This window comes from Tupaia chinensis, unplaced genomic scaffold (assembly GCF_000334495.1).
Source record: "Tupaia chinensis unplaced genomic scaffold, TupChi_1.0 Scaffold141469_1, whole genome shotgun sequence".
NCBI lineage: Eukaryota > Metazoa > Chordata > Mammalia > Scandentia > Tupaiidae > Tupaia > Tupaia belangeri.
The window spans coordinates 601079-618320 of NW_006201331.1; the positions used below are offsets into that span (position 1 = coordinate 601079).

General features: G+C 50.5%; 1 protein-coding gene across 1 annotated transcript in view; it reads right to left on the reverse strand.

The window, feature by feature from the left end:
• The window catches only part of LOC102496227 (keratin, type II cuticular Hb5), a 6635-nt gene extending 2563 nt beyond the window's left edge, over positions 1-4072 (reverse strand). Inside the window, 5 exon segments of the mRNA XM_006163171.1 lie at positions 210-409; positions 1070-1165; positions 1306-1366; positions 1943-2151; positions 3656-4072. Coding sequence (XP_006163233.1) covers positions 210-409; positions 1070-1165; positions 1306-1366; positions 1943-2151; positions 3656-4072 — 983 coding nt within the window.
• Between the last annotated feature and the right edge of the window lie 13170 nt (positions 4073-17242).

The window sequence follows — 17242 nt, forward strand, 5'->3', positions numbered from 1 at the left end:
TAGCAGATGGGGTCAGGAGGCTCGGGATGGGGCGCCCCACCCACTCAGGACACCACAGAGAGCACCCAGGTTGTTCCGGGCTCGGCCTGTGCAACCACCATGGCAGTCCTGCCCTGACACCCAACCTCAGAGCCCTCGGCCCTTCCCATGCCTGGGGATGGAAGCGCAGACAAAGCAGCCTCGCTCACAGGGCTTGCATCCCTGCCTCTGTCACGTCCGGGAGGCAGGCGTCCTAGGCGCTCACCTTGCTGCGGTACCAGGACTCGGCCTCGGCCCGACTGCGGCTGGCGACATCATCATACTGAGCCTTGATCTCGGCAACGACACAGTCCATGTTGAGGTCGCGGCTGTTGTCCATCTTGACCACGACTGAGGTGTCTGAGATGTGGGCATGGAGCACTCGGATCTCCTGCGGGGCCAACAGCCAGTGTGCTTGGTTCTGGTGCCTGATCTGGGCCATGTGCCACACCCGTGGGGGCAGTGCTCACTTCCTGGAGGGAGCACTGGTCATGGATGCTACGTGGCTCCTGCTCGACCACCTTCATTCACACAGGGGCACGTTTTAAAACAGCAAACCTGGAGAGGCCCTAGTGGTTATTTGGGGATGGTCCCTGACTTAACAGATGGGAATGCTGAGACCCAGAGTGTGAAATAGACCTGACCCAATGTCACTCAGCAGGGGAACTGGGTTTGGATGCTGGGACAAGTGATCAGGCCACTACCTAACACCCCTCCCTGTATGAGAATCTGCCTGATTCTTCACCACACACACACACACGTTCACATCCATCCACAGATGGCCACTCACACAGTCAGCACAGGGGCACACAAGGCCCAACACACGGAAGACAGAGAGAAGCCCCAGCACGGTCCATGCCGTAATCCTCTCACACACAGATACAGACATTGCCAGGGCCACATGACATGCCCTGTGTTGTGTGCCCCCATGTGTGTGCATGTCTTTTCTCTTACATCACTCACTGGCAAACACGTGCACACGTGTGCACTCTCACACTGCCCCCCCAGTCTCCCTACCTCCCTCCACCTGCCCTGGCAGAAGCCCCCTCACCTCTTCATAGAGGCGCCTCAGGAAGCTAGACTCCTCCACCAGGGCCTCCACGTTGGCCTCCAGGTCTGACTTGCGCAGGTAGGCACAGTCCACGTCCTGGAGTGGAACCAAGAAGGAGGTCCTACATGTAGCAGGAGGCCCAGGAAGGTGCATCTGGCCAGTATTGAGACCGCACCGTGCACTAGGGCTTGACAATGGGTCCTCCTCCCTCCCTGCCCTGCAGCCAGCCCCCTCACCTTCTTTAGAACCACGAACTCATTCTCTGCAGTGGCTCTCAGAGCCACCTCCTCTTCATACCTGAATGTGGGAGAAAGGTGGGCTGGAAATGAGGGATCGGGGCTTGAATACCACCCCAGCACTTAGCCAGTTCTTCCAGGGGTTAAGAGGAGATGAACACCCTCCAGGTGTTGTCTTGTCTCTCCATGGTCTCTTGTGTGTGTCATTCACAGAGTAGCCCTTGTTCCAGCCTGGTTTGGTTCCCCCATCCCCACCCCCACCCCCATCCTTCTGCATCGGGATGAGCTCAGGAAGCCACAGTCCATTACCAGGATGAAAGCCATCTGTGCATCTTAAATCCAGAGAGCTTGCGCCACTGGCAGGGAGAACACAGAGCCCATGTGAACTGCACACTGCGAGGGGGGCACAGAGCTCTGCAGAGCTTTGGGGGCCCTTTCCTCACCTCTGTAGAAGCTAGTGCTAAGACTCACAGGCCCTGAGAGGTGGAACCAAGGAACTGGAAGAGACCTAGGCTCTGCTGGACACCCCTTTGGGTCCCAGGCAGCCCTGTTAAAGGAATCTTAAAGGGGCTGCTGCAAGAAGCTATGGGAAGAACCTTGAGTACCTCCTGATTTCCCCCAGGCATGCCACACTCACTTCTTCTTGTAACCCTCCAGCACCTCCTGCACGTGGTTGAGCTCCGAGGCCAGCCTCCCACTGTCGGCCTCCACGCACTCAGCCTCCCGCCTCAGCGTCTCGATGTAGCCCTCAAACAGCGGCTCCCGGTTGCTCTCGCAGCACTTGCGGTTCTGGTAGAACTGCCACTTGGTCTCCAGCAGCTTGTTCTGCTGCTCCAGGAAGCGCACCTGCCATTGGGGGGTGAAGGGAAGAGACTCAGGAGCAACCCGGGGACTCCTCAGAGGTCTCTGTGCCCTTGGGTGCTGGCCATGAGGCTGAGGGTCTGGTGCTTGAGGGACTCCATTCCCAGGCCTCGGGGTTAACTGTGGTGTGAGGGAGGCAACCTGGTCTTGAAGCCAAGGTCAGTGCAAGTCCTAGTTCTGTTACAGTGAGTGGGCAGAGCTGTTTAACCTCTTGGTGCTCAGTCTGCTCATTTCGAACAGGAAGAGAACAGTGCCTCCCTTAGAGTTGTGGCGGCCAGGCACGCTGATGCATGCAAAGTGCTCAGAATAGCATCTGACACAAAGTCAGTCTGTCAATTTAATTATTATAATTGTCAGTTGTCCTTCATTTGTTTGTTTCTGCAACAAGTACACTTGAATATTTACTACGTGGTGCCAGGGCTTGTGCACACATGTGTGTGTGCTTGCATGCATGCGTACACACATCTGTCTCTGTCTCTACGCCTAACCCTGTACCTGGATCTATAGCACCTGTCTATCAGTTTCATGCAAGAATCACAGCCCTGTAAGGCTCTTCCTTCCCACACAATACAGGTGTGAAGCAAGGAAGCGAGGGACTCAGGATCTGATGTCCCTCCAGTCCTCATTCACTGTCTTTGCCTATCCACCACAGCAGGTCTGAGCAGCTCATTTAAACACTCCCAGCCCCAGCTGATTATCTGAAAAATGGAGATAATGATACCTACCCCCTTTGGAGAATGAACTAAGATCACTAAAGAGAACATGACTCCCCCAGAGTCCTGGTCCAAGGCCCCTGAGTCTGGCTCTTCCACTATGCTAGAACGAGGCCTGTGGACAGGGAGGAACCGTGGTGAAGGAGGCTCCCTCCTCTCTGCTCCGACCTTGGGAGCGGCGTCATAGCTGTGTGGTGTTCCCACATTCTGCTGCGTCAAGGGTCTCCCCTGCCCTCTATGCCTGCAGAGGCTGCCAGCCTGGGTTGGCTAACCGTCCTGCTCCTCACCCACGACTGGCCTCGGAAAGCCAGCATTTACTGGGTGCTTACTGTGTGCCGACTTACTAATCCTCACAAGCAGGTGAGGCAGGCCGTTACCCAGACGAGTAACCTGCTGGGGACCTCACACTGCGGAGTGGCACACAAGGACCTGGCGGAGGCCAGGAGGCTCTGTGGCAGCCCCACCACCTCCTGTGCTCCCCAGGCCATGAACCACAATGCCCATTCTTCTCCCCACCAACTCCTGCTGTTCTGGCTCCCAGGGGCCATAACCCTGTCTCGGCTCTAGAAACACACATACTTTAGGCCAGAGACTAGGACCACACCTGGACCTCAGCAAATGTGGCTTCAATTGAATGACGAAAAGGGATTCTTCCTCCTATACTGGTGCATTGCTTTCCTTCTGCTTTCTCAACCTGGCAGCCATCCTCTCTGGATCCCGACCTTCCCAGGGTAGGGCAGCGCTGAGGTCTCTGCACCACCACAGGCCCCACTGACCTTGTCTATGAAGGCCGCAAACTTGCTGTTGAGACACTTGATCTGCTCCTTCTCCTCATGCTTCACGCACTGGGCACTGGGGTCGATCTCCAGGTTGAGGGGCGCCAGGAGGCTCTCGTTGACGGACACGGTGGTGATGCAGGGGGGGCTGGGCCCGCACACACCGCCGGAGCGGTAGCCGAAGCTGCGTCCACAGGAGCCAGCGCGGAAGCCTCCACAGACGCTGTGGCTGGGGGAGCCCAGGTTACAGAGGCTGCGGCTGCTGAAGCCCGTCAGCCCCCGGTAGCAAGACACCCCCCGATAGGGGGCAGCGCTGATGCAGCAGCGGTTGCCAGTTTTGGGGGCCACAGCGGAGCAGGAGCTGAAGTTCCTGGTGACCGCGCATCCTGGACTGATCCGGTAGGAGCGGCAGGACATCGTGCAGGTCTGAGCAGAGTCTGAGAGGCTGTGGGAGTCCGTGTGGGCAGCAGAGTGCGAGGCAGAGGATCTCTGGTCTCTCTGATCCTCCCGGTCCTTTTATTGGTGGGGAAAGCTGGGGCTGGTTGCATAAAAGGAGTGAAAAGCCATTTTATGTTGTTTATTGGCTTGGGGAGGTTGCCAGCAACTCCCCGAAGACTCGTCTTAAAGGTGAGGTGCAGCCACTCCGGGCTGCGTAAAAGTATTGAAGATGTTATTAGGGATGTGTGTTTGCACTTTTCATCTTCAAAGCTCGTTTACATACATTAAGTAATTAATTTTCTCACCCTCTCTGTGAGATGGCTTCAACCCACATTTGGAGATGGATTTGAACTCCACAACAGTCTGGTGGGGGGTGGCTGGGCTTGGGGTATAGGCAGGGGGTGGGGGATTAGCTCAGGGGAGAAGTTCTAGGGTCCCATGCTGGGGAGGCCACCACCTCTATCCACCTGGCTCCAGGCAGGACACATTCTCCAGTAAAGCATTGTGTTTCAGGGGCCGGTACAACAACTGAGTCCAAGTTCACACAGGCAGCATTACCATGAGGGGTGGGTCAGGACCAGATGGCTGGAGCAGATGGGCCCTTGGAACCTTCTGGATTCCAGCCCAGACGTCTGTGCTCCAGAGCTTTTATTTCTTACCAGTGAAAGTGCAAACCACTTGACTTTCAGCGGCCACAGTAATGACCACCTGTGGGTAATGGGGCGATTCCCCTTCTGTCACTTTCTTCCAGTCGGCCCAAAGGACTGGAGAGCCAGTTTGGGGATAGCCTGGTGGCTGCACACTTGCCTGGGCACCTTTGCTCTTTAAGAAGAAGCATGTCCTGTGACTCTCTGTGCCTTCCCGGACCACCAGGCAGAGGTGGTGCCCACTCTGCCACCCCCAGAATTGTTATTCCCAGAGGATGTCTGGAGACTTCTCTGCACAGGGATGGGAGTGAGATGGTGGCTGCTTCTTGTCTGAGGAGCCTCGTCCTTCTAAATCCCAGCTTCCTTATGTGTCCTTGGGCCACTTATTAGGAAATGATTGCTATTCTTTTCATGATTATTGAGCACACACCTTGAGGATGTGGGTCTCTGCCCTCAGGAAGGTTGCCAGCCACCGGAGGTGTTAGGAACTCAAGGAAACTGATGAGCTTCTCCACAGGGCAGGTCCTCCTCCAGAGAGCTTTCCAGAATGAAATGCCATTGCGCTGTTATTCCCAAGGCCTCTGTAAGATGTTCTAAATCTGCCCTGTTGGTCTCCGTGGCTGGGCTAACCTCACGTCTTCACTCGGGATCTGGATGACTGATTTCTACCCGCACATCCCCCACCTGTTCTTTGGGGTATGGTAGAGAGACCTTGGGTACTGGTCGGGGAGGAGCAGATGGCCACACTCGCTAACCCTAAGAGATTTTTAGACCATCTCATCCTTGGGGAAGTAGCTGGACTGAGCAAGCCGAGCAATGCAGTCAAGGTAAAAGACCTGGTTCAAGGGCCTCTTTGGACTGTTCCTAGCTGTGTGGCTTTGGGGAAATTCTTAACCTCTCTGAGCCTCCATTTCCTTGACTGTAAAGTGAGTTCATTCTTACTTTTCAGGGTCGTTGGGAGGGCTACATGGGTAATACATGAGAATGTGTCTTCAGGACCACAAGTCTCTGGATAAGGCAAAGAGACTAGTACTTCCTGCCAGGCATGTCCCTACACCCCCTCACCCCACAGAGCAGGCCTGTTTCTTGCCCTGCCCTGTTCCTTGGTCTTCACCTCCCCTGCAGGTTTACGACTTTGTTACCCTTTCAAGGTTGCTTTGCGTGTCTTCGTTAGCCTGATTTCACTTGCATAAAACTTTGTGGTGGAGTCTGGGGGTGGAGAGAGGAAGCCATCCCGTGTCAGCTCAGGGGATGAGTGTCCGGCCTCCACCCCTCAGTGGGGCCCAGATGCCAGGGTTCAGGCATGTATTCTGGTGCTTTGAACAGGGTACTCACTGACTGAGTATGGTGTGGACCTGGAGCTGCTGTGATGTGGGCCAAGAAGGATTCGAGAGGAGCCTATGGGGTCCCATAGAACCCCCCCCCCACACACACACACACACTCCACAGCTCCTATAAGCCTCTACCATCATCCTGTTTGTTGAAGACCATGGACCCAAATCCACTCTGCCTTTCCCTGCGGCTGAAGGGGGCAGAGGTTTGGTCCTCTGTGTCTGCTGTTTTATGTCAGCTGCTTTTCCCTGCTTATAATGCACATTCTGAACCTCCACCCCAGTTTGGGCCTGGGCACTGAAGCTAGACTAGGGGAACCCTGGGGAGATCTGGGGGTCCCAGTCTTTTCAGAAGGCAGGTACCCGTCTAAGACCTGCAGGACTATGATGGGATAGGCCTACCCCTGCGCACGTGTGAGCTCGTGGGTTTTGGGTGATCACTGCAAATGAAGCACTAAACCCAGGGCTGGGAGGGCTGCTCAGGGCGCTGTCCACAGGGAGCTTGAATGGAGGAGCTGGGCTGTGGCAAGGCCGAGAGGGAGTCTGATTTCTCTTGGACTGGTCCTAGGTGTTCCACACAGTAAGAAACTAAGAGACCCAGAGGGGCCGGGGCTTTCACTGAATGGCTCTACTCAAGGATGGGGACAGAGAACCCAGAGTCCCAGGCCTGCCTACCCATCACCCAATGAGCCTGCTCGGTGGGACCCAGGTCCTTGCCCTGAGAGGTGGGCTCTTTCAGGAGTTGAGCGTTGCTCAACTCACAGTTTTCTTACTCACTGCTCACCTGTGCTCTCTTGGTTCCCCAGGATGTACCCTCGCCATACCTACAATCTACACCTCGCGCCTATCCACAGTCTACAACCTCACCACACCCGCAATATACACCTTGCGCCTATCCACAGTCTACACCTTTGCCTGAAATGCCCCAGAATAACCTCTGCTTCTAGGAAGGTTTTGTGAACTAGTCAGAGAGGATACGATTTCTCTTCCCTGTCTCATAAAATGCCCTCTCCAGGACTTGCCAGTAACTCCACTTATCCCCTTCCACACCCTCTTGTCCTCGGTGCTATCATTCATCACCTCCTCTGGGCCTGTCCCCTCCTGTCCTTACACCTTTTGAAGGCCCCCACCCACTGTTGGGAATATCCACTCAATACTCCGGAACTCTTTTGTAATTTAACAAGCTCTCAAGAGGCCATTTCTTCTGGGAAGCCTTTAAGAACTAATTGGGTGTATATATGCCACACTTTTTCAATCCATTCATCTGTTCATGGACATTTGGGTTGGTCCCAAAATAATAATAATAAAAAGAACTAATTGAGCGAGAGAGGTCTTTACCCCATCCTGTGGCTGCAGGGTGCCATGACTCCCTCTGAATCTGCTGTACTCCACAGAATGTGCTTCCTGGGGTGCTCAGGGACCTTATCACGACACTTCCACTTACTAGTGGGGTCCAGTCTCCTCTGCTTTACTTAAACTGGGATGCTAGTTGGCCAGCTTGCTCTTCCTCACTCCAGAGGGTCACCACCTCCCTGCTCTTCTGTTCATTTTACTTTGCTTAAAATTCCCTACTTCTAGGAGGGCTAGGGTTTGTCAAAAGATAAGAGCATGCTGATAACTTCCTGGCCCGCCTGTCTGTCCCTAGAGCTGCCTGCTGAGCCTCCCAGCATCTAATCTGTGTCTGCCTGGGCTCTCATGGGTTGTCTTAGTCCCCTTCCTGGCTACTGGTCCTCCCGTGTCCTGTGTCAAGCTCCCCATAGGCAGAGCTTGTCCCGGCCAGGGCTTGCTGGCTGCCCACACAGCAGATTCAAGTTCATCTCTGCTGGCCACACTTGGATCATACCTCCAGATCGATGCCACCTTTCGGTGCAGGAACAGAGCTCTTGAAGGGTCTTCCTAGCCCACGATGTTCTCTTTGGCTTTTGTCAGAGTTGGGCATGACTCAGAGACCCTGTGTGAGAGCATGGAAGGTCGGGGCAACAGGGAGGAACTGGATGAACCAGCTGTCCCCTCCTCAGTGTGTTATCGAGTGGGTTTCTCATCCGGCTGGCAAAGCTGCTGGCTGGCCTGCCCCACCTTCACTCCCATGGGCATCTCCGCCAGAACTCCGTGGAACTCAACTCTCTCCTCGCTAATTCTGTCTACATGCCTCCCTAGGTGGCTTCCCTGGCAGCTTTGTTGTCTCCTGAGGCCACTCTGGATCAGATGCTCTTTCCTCGTCTACACAGCCTGCTCCACTGCCTCCTGTGGGTCTGTTCAAAACCGGCTCCCTGACCCTTCTACTATTTAGTGTTATTTTTATTTATTTATTAAATTTTCTAGAGTGCATGTGCACTTGCCTGAGAGAGAGACAGAGAGAGGGGGAAAGCAAGAAAACCCCTCCCATGGGGCATCGTCAGGCCATAACCCCTTCTTTTCCATCTTTCCCTCTTTAATGGATTCTGGGTACACGTGCACATGTGCCCTGTGTGTTTCTTAAGCCTCTGGCTCTGAGATTTGAACTGTGCATTTGGCCATGTGGGATCCAGCTGCCTTCACCACCATGCCGTGGGCTGGCTCTGACCCTTTTTTATAGAGGTTTCTGCTATAGGGAGCATGTGCTCACCTGAGAGACAGAGGAAGACAGAGAAACAGAAAATGAGAAATCATCCCCCAGAGGGGATGTCCACATTGCAATCCCTTCTCCTCCATTCTCCTCGGGATTTTGGGCATGCATGCACGTGTGCCTGGCATGAGTTTTAAGTCACTGGGACTGAGACTCGAACCTCGGTTGACTATGTGGGAGTCCAGCGACATAATCTTTACACCATGTGCTAATCCCAAGCCCTGACTCTTCTTGTAAAAACGGCAGCCTGGGTTGGCTCCAGGGCTCGGCAGCAGTGAACTGCTGATTATGGCCTGACAATGACCTAGGGAGGTGTTTTTTTGCTTCTCCCCCTCTCTGTCTCTCTGTTCAAGAGCAGGTGGATCCCACACGATGAACATGGTTCAAGTCACCAGTCCGGTCAGCCAGAAACTTGCTGGCGCACATGCAAGTATCTAGGACCTGAAAGGCTGGAGCACTGGAGGAAGGAGATTGTGGGAGACCAGACCCTGTGGAAGGCACTCCCCTTTCTCATTCTCACATTTATACACGCACACAGAAATGAGAGAACGGAAAGCAACCTGCCCTTCCACTCCCAGGTCATTCTCCATCTGACTTATCTTGATCCTGATCTAATTCTTTTTGTTTCATAGCATTTCACAACCTTGCTAAACTCATTTACTAGCTCTAGTAAGTTTCCTTCTAACACAGTCTAGGATTTACTTATTTGTTCTATTTATTGGTTACTGTCAGCCTCTTCCCTCACCCCAACATGAACTCCATGGGAGTAAGGATTTTGTTTGGTTCATTGTCACATTCTCGGTGCACAGAACCGTGTTGGGAATGTAGTAAGTGCTCAGTAAGTATTGTCGAGTGATCGGATGTATAAATTAATGGATGTTTCGGATGCCTTAGATCAGAAAATGCCACCTTGTGGGAAGCCTTGGCACTTGAGCCCCCGAGGAACACACGCAGTTTGACAGTCATGGGACCTAGAGCTGTCTGTGGCCAATCCCTTCTCAGGGTTGGGGTTTTCTGAGCACTTATGGGAATAAAAACTGACAGAAACAGAATGCAAAACAATGAAATGCTTTCTTCTGTGCCTAAAATAGGGCCGTGGAAGGAGAGATTTTCTTTTAAGTTGGTATTTGTTGTAATGTTTATGGCCTAAAAACAATTTTGGAGGAAAAAAAATTGTTTCAAAAGATTCTAAGCTACCTTGGCTATTCGTCCCAGTGCCCAATCCTGCCGGCAGTCCACTTTGAAACTCTTCTGTGTCCTGTCATTGGTGATCAGCAGAGGGCAGCAAACCCCCACTGCTGGCCTGGCAGACGCTCCGGCAAGGCCGGAACAGGCCAGGCCAGGGACACCTACCTGCAGAGCCCCTGGTTTCCAGTCCGCTGACACTCCTGACTTTACCTGCAAACCACAGCTCTCCTTCCTTAACACAAATAGAGGGCCAGCCCGTGGTGTATGGCTAAAGCAACTGATATTCCACATGGGTTCTAGTCCCACACGCGGTGGCTTGAGAAATATGCTGGGCAAGCGTGTACGTGTGCCCAAAGTCTCTAAAGGAGAAACAGAGAAGAGATTGTTGTGCGATCATTCCCCATGCAGGGTGCTCTCTCACTTTCCCTCTCTCTGTGTCTTCTCTCTCTCTCTTGTGAGTGTGTGTGTCCTCTGGCAAAAATTAAAAAAAAAAAAAGGGAATAAAAATAGAAACATCACCATCAAAATATAACAACAATTTGTTGTGTGCCAGGCTGCATGCTAAGTGCCATAAGGATATCATTGCATGTGCTTTCCACAACTTTTTGAGGTAGAAAGTATTTTTCTGTTTTACAGAAAAGGCGAGAGCCCTATTGCTATTATATAGAACTGCCATTGGTTTCTGTATATTGATTTTACATCCTGCAACCTTGCTAAACTCATTTATTAGCTCTAGTAAGTTTCTGAAATTTTTTATGTGGAAAATTATATCTTTTGAAAATAGAAAGATTCATTTCTTCATTTTCCACCTATATGTTTTATTTATTCTTGTCCCCCACCTTGCCTTCACTGGTCAGGACAACTATCTAGCACTGTCTAAGACTGGTGGCAGATATCCTTATTGTGTCCTGATCTTAGGGAGCAAGCATTCAGTTTGTCACCATTAAGTATGCTGTTAGACTTAGGTATTTTGGTAGATGCCATTTACCAGGTTAAGGCCGGCCCTTTCTTTCTTTTTGAAGAATTATGTATTTGATTTTATTTATCGTTATTTTTAATTTGATGAGAGAGAGGAGAGAAAGAAAATGAGAAAGGAAAACGCCAGGTCTGGGACTTGAACCACAGTCAACCATGTGGGAGTCCAGTTCCTCAACTACCATACCACCTGCTGGCCCCAAAGATGTTCCTTTCAAATCCTAATTTGCTGAATTTTTTTTTTTTATGATAAAGCACATGCATGTGCAAGAGAGAGAAAGAAAATTACACTCTGCAGGGCTCAGTTACTCTGCAGTTACTTCCTGGATTGGTCAAAAGGTAGCACGTGGATGCCTTCCTAGTCCCACCTGTCTGTCCTTAGAGCTGCCTGCTGACCTACCCAGCATCGAATCTGTGTCTACTTGGGCTTTCATGGGCTGTCTTAGTCCCCTTCCTGGCTGGCTGGTCCTCCCGTGTCCTTTGAGGCTCCCCATGGGCAGAGCCTGTCTTGGTCAGGGCCTGCTGGCTGCCCACACAGCAGATTCAAGTTGGGTACTGTCCTTCATCTCCACTGGCCACACTTTCATTATGCCTCTGGATTGACACCACCCTTTGGTGCAGGATCAGAGCTCTTGAAGGGTCTTCTTAGTCTATGACCTTCTCTTTGGCTTTTGTCAGAGGTGGGTATGACTTCAGAGACCCTGTGTGAGAGGGTTGGAGGTCAGAGCAATAGGGAGGAGCTGGTCTAGTTCTCTAACCCACCAAGACCCTGGGCATGTGTGCACACGCCTGGTGTATTTTCAGACTGAGCAGGCCAGGAACTTGAACCGTGGTTGGCAGGTGGCTTCCAGGTCCATAGCCTGGGACACTACTGACTGCACCACAGAGGCGGGACTTGGATTTTTTCCCCCCAGAGGGCATGTGCACTCACCAGAAACAGAGACAGAGAGGCAGAGAGAGAGAGTAGGAGAAAGAACCCTCCAATGGGACATACTCATGTGGTAGTTCCTTTTCTTTAACTTATTTACCCTGTCAGGATTTTGGATTCTCATGCACATGTGCCTGGCGTGGTTTTCATCTCTAGACCTGGGATTTGAACTGCACGGTAGAATCTGGCTCTCTTAACCACTAGGCCACGGGACCAGTTCAAGAGTTTTTTATTTTTTGTTTAGGAATGGATATTAAATTTCACCAAAGGCTTTTTCTGCATCTATTAAGACAATCACATTGGTTATCCTCTTTATTCTATTGACATAACAGATGACATTAATAGATTTTTAAAGTCAAACTGGCCTTCCATTCTCAGAAGAAACTCTACTTGGTTATGATATATTATCCCCTTGTTGTTTCTGTGTTTACTTCACTAACAGTTGAGGATTCTTATGTTCACAAAAGAAATTGGGTTGTAGTTTTCTTTCTTATTATGTCTTTGCCTGGTTTTGGTATCAGAGAAATGCTGGTCTCACAAAAGGAGTTGGTAAGGTTTTCCTTCCTGTTTTCCGGAGGAATCTAGTTGAATTTCTTTCTTTCTTTCTTTCTTTCTTTCTTTCTTTCTTTCTTTCTTTCTTTCTTTCTTTCTTTCTTTCTTTCTTTCTTTCTTTCTTTTAAGTTTATTTGTTAATTTCTTCCGAGTGAAAAAGAGAGAGAACCCCTAAGAAGGTTTTCGCACCATGATCCAACCACTGTCTTGTGTGTACTGGGATCGTGGGCCCAGCATACTCCGGGTGATTCCTGGACACAAACCTGGGCCCTTCCCATGTGAGTCAGCCTTACAGGGGGTCGTGTTTTATCCTCCACTGCAGCCCAGCACCCCGTGGTGAATTCTCCCTTAGATGTTTGGTAGCATTCACCAGTGAAAGCATTTAAACCTCAAGTTTTCTTTGTTGGAAGGTTTTAAAGTACGCGTTCAATTTCTTTAGACGATACAGAGCTCTTCCGGCAGGACCGGCCGCATAGTTCATGGCAGCTATCTTGCCGAATGTTTCCTGTCGTCATTTGAAAAGAGCGTGCTTTCCGTTTTGGGTGTCGTGTTCTAAAAATGTCAGTGAAGTCTGGTTAATCGATGGTGACACGAATGACTAAAGATGGTGACAGTAAGCATTAAACGCTTTGCCTGTGGATCTGTCTTTTGTAGTTCAGTTCATAGACCCCAAGCCCTGAAACGTAAGTGAGTAAAGGAAGTGCCTCCTGGCGGTGCGGAGTACCTGCATTGTATGTAACTATGGGTATGGTCTTATTCAGGCCCGTCATCTTGTCTTTTGCTCTCTTTCTGGCCCTTTCAATTTGTTGTTTCTTTATCACCCCTTTCTTGTCTTGTTTGGATTATCTGATTATTTAAAAATATTCCTTTTCATTTAGGCATTGACTTTCGTGTATCTCTTCGTATTTGTGTGTGTGTTTGTGTGTGTGGTTACTCTAGAGACACAATGCACGTAATCTGATCTTTCTCAGTCTATGGAGAGCTAATTCTTCATCACTGACGTGTCCCTTCCTCCCTCTGTGTTACAATGGTCACAGACACTGTGTCTACACACGTTGAAACCCTACCACACAATGTGATTGCTTTTGTTTTCAATAATCTTATGTATTTTAAAGCTTATAAGAGAAGCAAAATAGTCTTTTATGTTTACTGAAGTATTTACCACTTCTGCTGCTCTTTCTTCATTCCTGGTTTCATGTTTCTGGCTGGTATCATTTCCCATCATTGTGAAGAGCTTTCATCTTGCTTCGAGAGCAGGACTTCACCTGCTTCGAGAGCGGGTGACAGATTCTCTTTGTTTTCCTTCTTTTCGTTTGTGTCTTCATTTCCCAGGGAGATTTTTGCTGACTGTAGAATTCTGCTTATAGTTCATCCCCAGGCCCGCCTCTAGCACTTTAAAGATGACAGTCCTGCCGTCTGTCTCCCGTGATTTCTGATGAGAGGTAGACAGTAATTTGAATTGTGATTCACCCACAGACAATGCCATTTTTCTCTAGCTTAATCCCCCCCCCCCATCTTCTTTTCTCTCTAGTCTTCACTATCGCTACGCCTTTAAGTCACCGACTGTCTGGTTTGTTCGCGCTCTTTTTACCGTGCAATCTGTCCATCATTTCCATTGGGCTTTGTTTCTGTACTTCCTGTTTTTTGCAGAAGATATGTGCCTTATTATTCATTTCAAATGTGCCTACCTTTACCTTTATTTCTTCTTCCCTTTTAAAAATTTCTTTTTCAGGAATTATTTCTTTAATTCCATTCATTATTATTATTTTTAAATTTAACCAGACAAAGACAGAGAGAGAGAGAAAGGGAAAGTGAGAAAGCAAGCTGCCAGGTCTGGGACTTGAACCAGTTGGCCATGTAGGAATCCAGAGCCTTTAACCACTATGCCACCTACTGGGCTCCCCCTTTTTTAAATCTAGAGAGTGGGAGTACTGGCTAGAGTGGGACAGAGAGGAAGAGAAACAGAAGAAAAGTGAGAAATCATCCCCCATGGGGGATGACCATGCTGCAGTCCTCTCTCCTCTGTTTATCCTTTTGGTATTTTGGGCACGCACACACACATGGCCAGTACGTTTTTCAAGCCACTGGATCCAGGACTTGAACCATGGGGTCAGCCATGTGGGATTGAGCCACCTTAACTACCACATCACAGGCTGGCTTTACATTTATCTGATGAATATAGTTGCAAAAGTGCTTTAAAGTTTCTGTGTGGTCATTTCAACATCTGCATCCTCTTGGGACTGGCATCTGTAGATTTTCTTTCCCCTTGAATGTCAAAATAACTTTAAATTATATCCTGAACATTTGAATATTATCACATTCTTCAGGATGGTCTTAATGATGTCTCATGCCTGGGTGGGCCCCTCTTCATGCCTATAGCACTGATTCTATCTTAACACCCCTCTTCACAGCTTGAGCTTGGAATTTGCGGGTACACCTGCCCTTCTAGTAGGCCGTGCTGTCAGTTCTTCAAGAGCAAGAACTGTATCTTATCCACTTCTGTTTTTCCTGCTTCATGTCTGGCATGTAGTAGTCACTGATCAAATGTTTGTTGGACAATGAATAAACCATCAGAAGTGGGGTGATGAGGTGGATGCATACCAGCCTACAGCTAATGGAAGGTCTGGGCATGAGATGGCAAAGGGATGACGTTTAAAGCCACAAGACTAACCGGGGAGCACACCTGTGAGTCAGGGCAGAGAGGGAAGAAACCTGACAACTGGATCTGGGGGTCCCAATGTTGGCTTGTCATCTGGCCTGAGGGGCCAGAAGCAATACCAACCAAGTGGCATGGCCCAGTCAGAAGACATGTTGCTCAATAACTTTTACAGGGGAAGTTTAATGTAAATGACATTGGGCTTGGAGTTGAGGGCTCAGCTAGGAAGTAGACAACTAGACAAAATGCAGGAAGGACAGATGTAGGGATCAGCACTGACCCTAAGGCCATGATAGAGCAGCCAAGGAAAGGCCACGGCTAGGAGCCAGACTGCACAGAAGAGGACATAGCTGCTGATCACTGGGTGCCTCCTTCCAGCATGCTGGGGAAAGTTTTTCATGAGAAAGTATGTTGCTAGAGGCATTTTGCTTCGAAACTGCCCAGAGGGGTGCTGGGCAGAAGCTGCTGGCCACGGAGTGCTGCAGACTGCTGTATGCTGCAGGTCTGGCACCATACAAGCCACTTGTGCTGCAGGAGCCTGGCACTGGGAAGCTGCATGGGGGCCCGTATGATGGAGAGATGGTTCCTTGCCGTGCCACTCCAACGTCAATCAAAATGCCTACAACAAAGTCTAGCACTGTGCCGTTTGGCAAAAAATAATATCTAGAGGAATCAGATCTGCTTCCAGACTAGGTAGCCGGGATGAATTTGGAGCAGAGACAATCAGTCGGTCATTGGCCCAGTGTAGAGGAGAGGCACCGGGGCCAGATGGGACAGCCTTGCTGTTGCTGGCCTGAGGAGTGTGTAACTTTGCACACGGGAGAGGAGGGGAATTCAGGAGTCCCTGGAAGCAGGAGGGCTTGGGACTGGTGAGGCCAGAGTCAAGCGGGCCTGAGACTGAGAGCAGAGCAACCAATGGATCCTCAGGTTTCTTGTTGGGGTCTGGGCAAAGCAAAATACATAAAGATGAAGACGTTTATCCTGCTGGCTAAGGAGTGCTGTCTTGGGGTGACACCAGCCAGTGAACAATTCCTCTACCCGATGGAGCCATGCCGAGGGAGCTGGTCTCCACTATGCCTTGACTGGCTCCTGTCCTCTCTGGGTTCTGTCTTGTACTCTATGTGCTGGTTGTATCCCACTCCTGGCAGATCCCCAAACTTGTCATACTCGCTCCAAATTCTTAGATTTCGCACATGCTATCGCCTCTGCTTGGGACACTTCCTCCTTAGGATGGCTTATTCATCATCCTTAGCATCTCTGCTAGGACATCACATTTTTCAGGAAGCTTTTGGTCATGCCCAAGTCTGAGTTGTGCCATCTCATGGATTCTCCTTTATCACTACACTTCACAATTAGGTCCTAAGTGCTGTGCGCCTGTCCATCTATCAGACATACTCTAGTTCTTTGGGGGCAAGGAGTGAATCTCATTTGTTTCTATCTTCCCAGCCATGGCTGGCATGAAGTAGTTACTTATCAAATGCTCATTTAGTAAATAAGTCAAAGATGAGAGGGCAAACATGTGGTCATGGAGGGGACAGCAGAGGTAGACGTGATGGGAAGTGGAGCTCACCCAGAGCTTACATGCCTTATTAAGGAGCTCGGCCTACTTCTAGAAGGGGGTGGGAGCCACTGAGAACTATAAGTGGGGAGAAGCACGAGTGGTTTCCTACGTGAGGAAGACTTCTCCAGCAGCATCGTGATGAATGAGTTGGATGGGGATAAGAATAGGGACAGAAAGACTAGGAGGTTCCTGAGATGACCCAGGAGGACCTGGGTGTCAGAGGGACCTGGGAATAGGTACAAAGGCTCATTTTGTTCAGGATGAGGGTCAGCAGTGCCTGAAGAGAAGTGGGCCACTTGGTACGTTTTGCACTGCAGCCTTCACTACATGTCCACCTTGCAGAACCGCGAGCCCTCCAGGGATGGGCCTGAGCCCTCTTTCCTCAATGCCTTCCCTGTGCCTAGGACACCAGCCTCTGCCCTTGGCAAGTCCTCAGTAGGGTGGCTGGCAGGGTCTAAGAGGCAGCCTTTTCCATCCCCAATGTGGCCCAGAAGGAGAGACCAGAGTCCCTGTGAAGTTAGCTTTGCAAGTTTATTGAAAACCCAGGAATATGAAGAGCAGTACACACAGGCATCCCACCTAACCCAAGGCCTCCTTGGGGCTTGCAGGCACACACCGTCCGTGGTGGACAGAGCTGAGCCTCCTGGCTCCAACAGGGTCAGGGTAGCAGAGTGTCGCAGAGCCCACCTTTCCACCTGCACCCCAC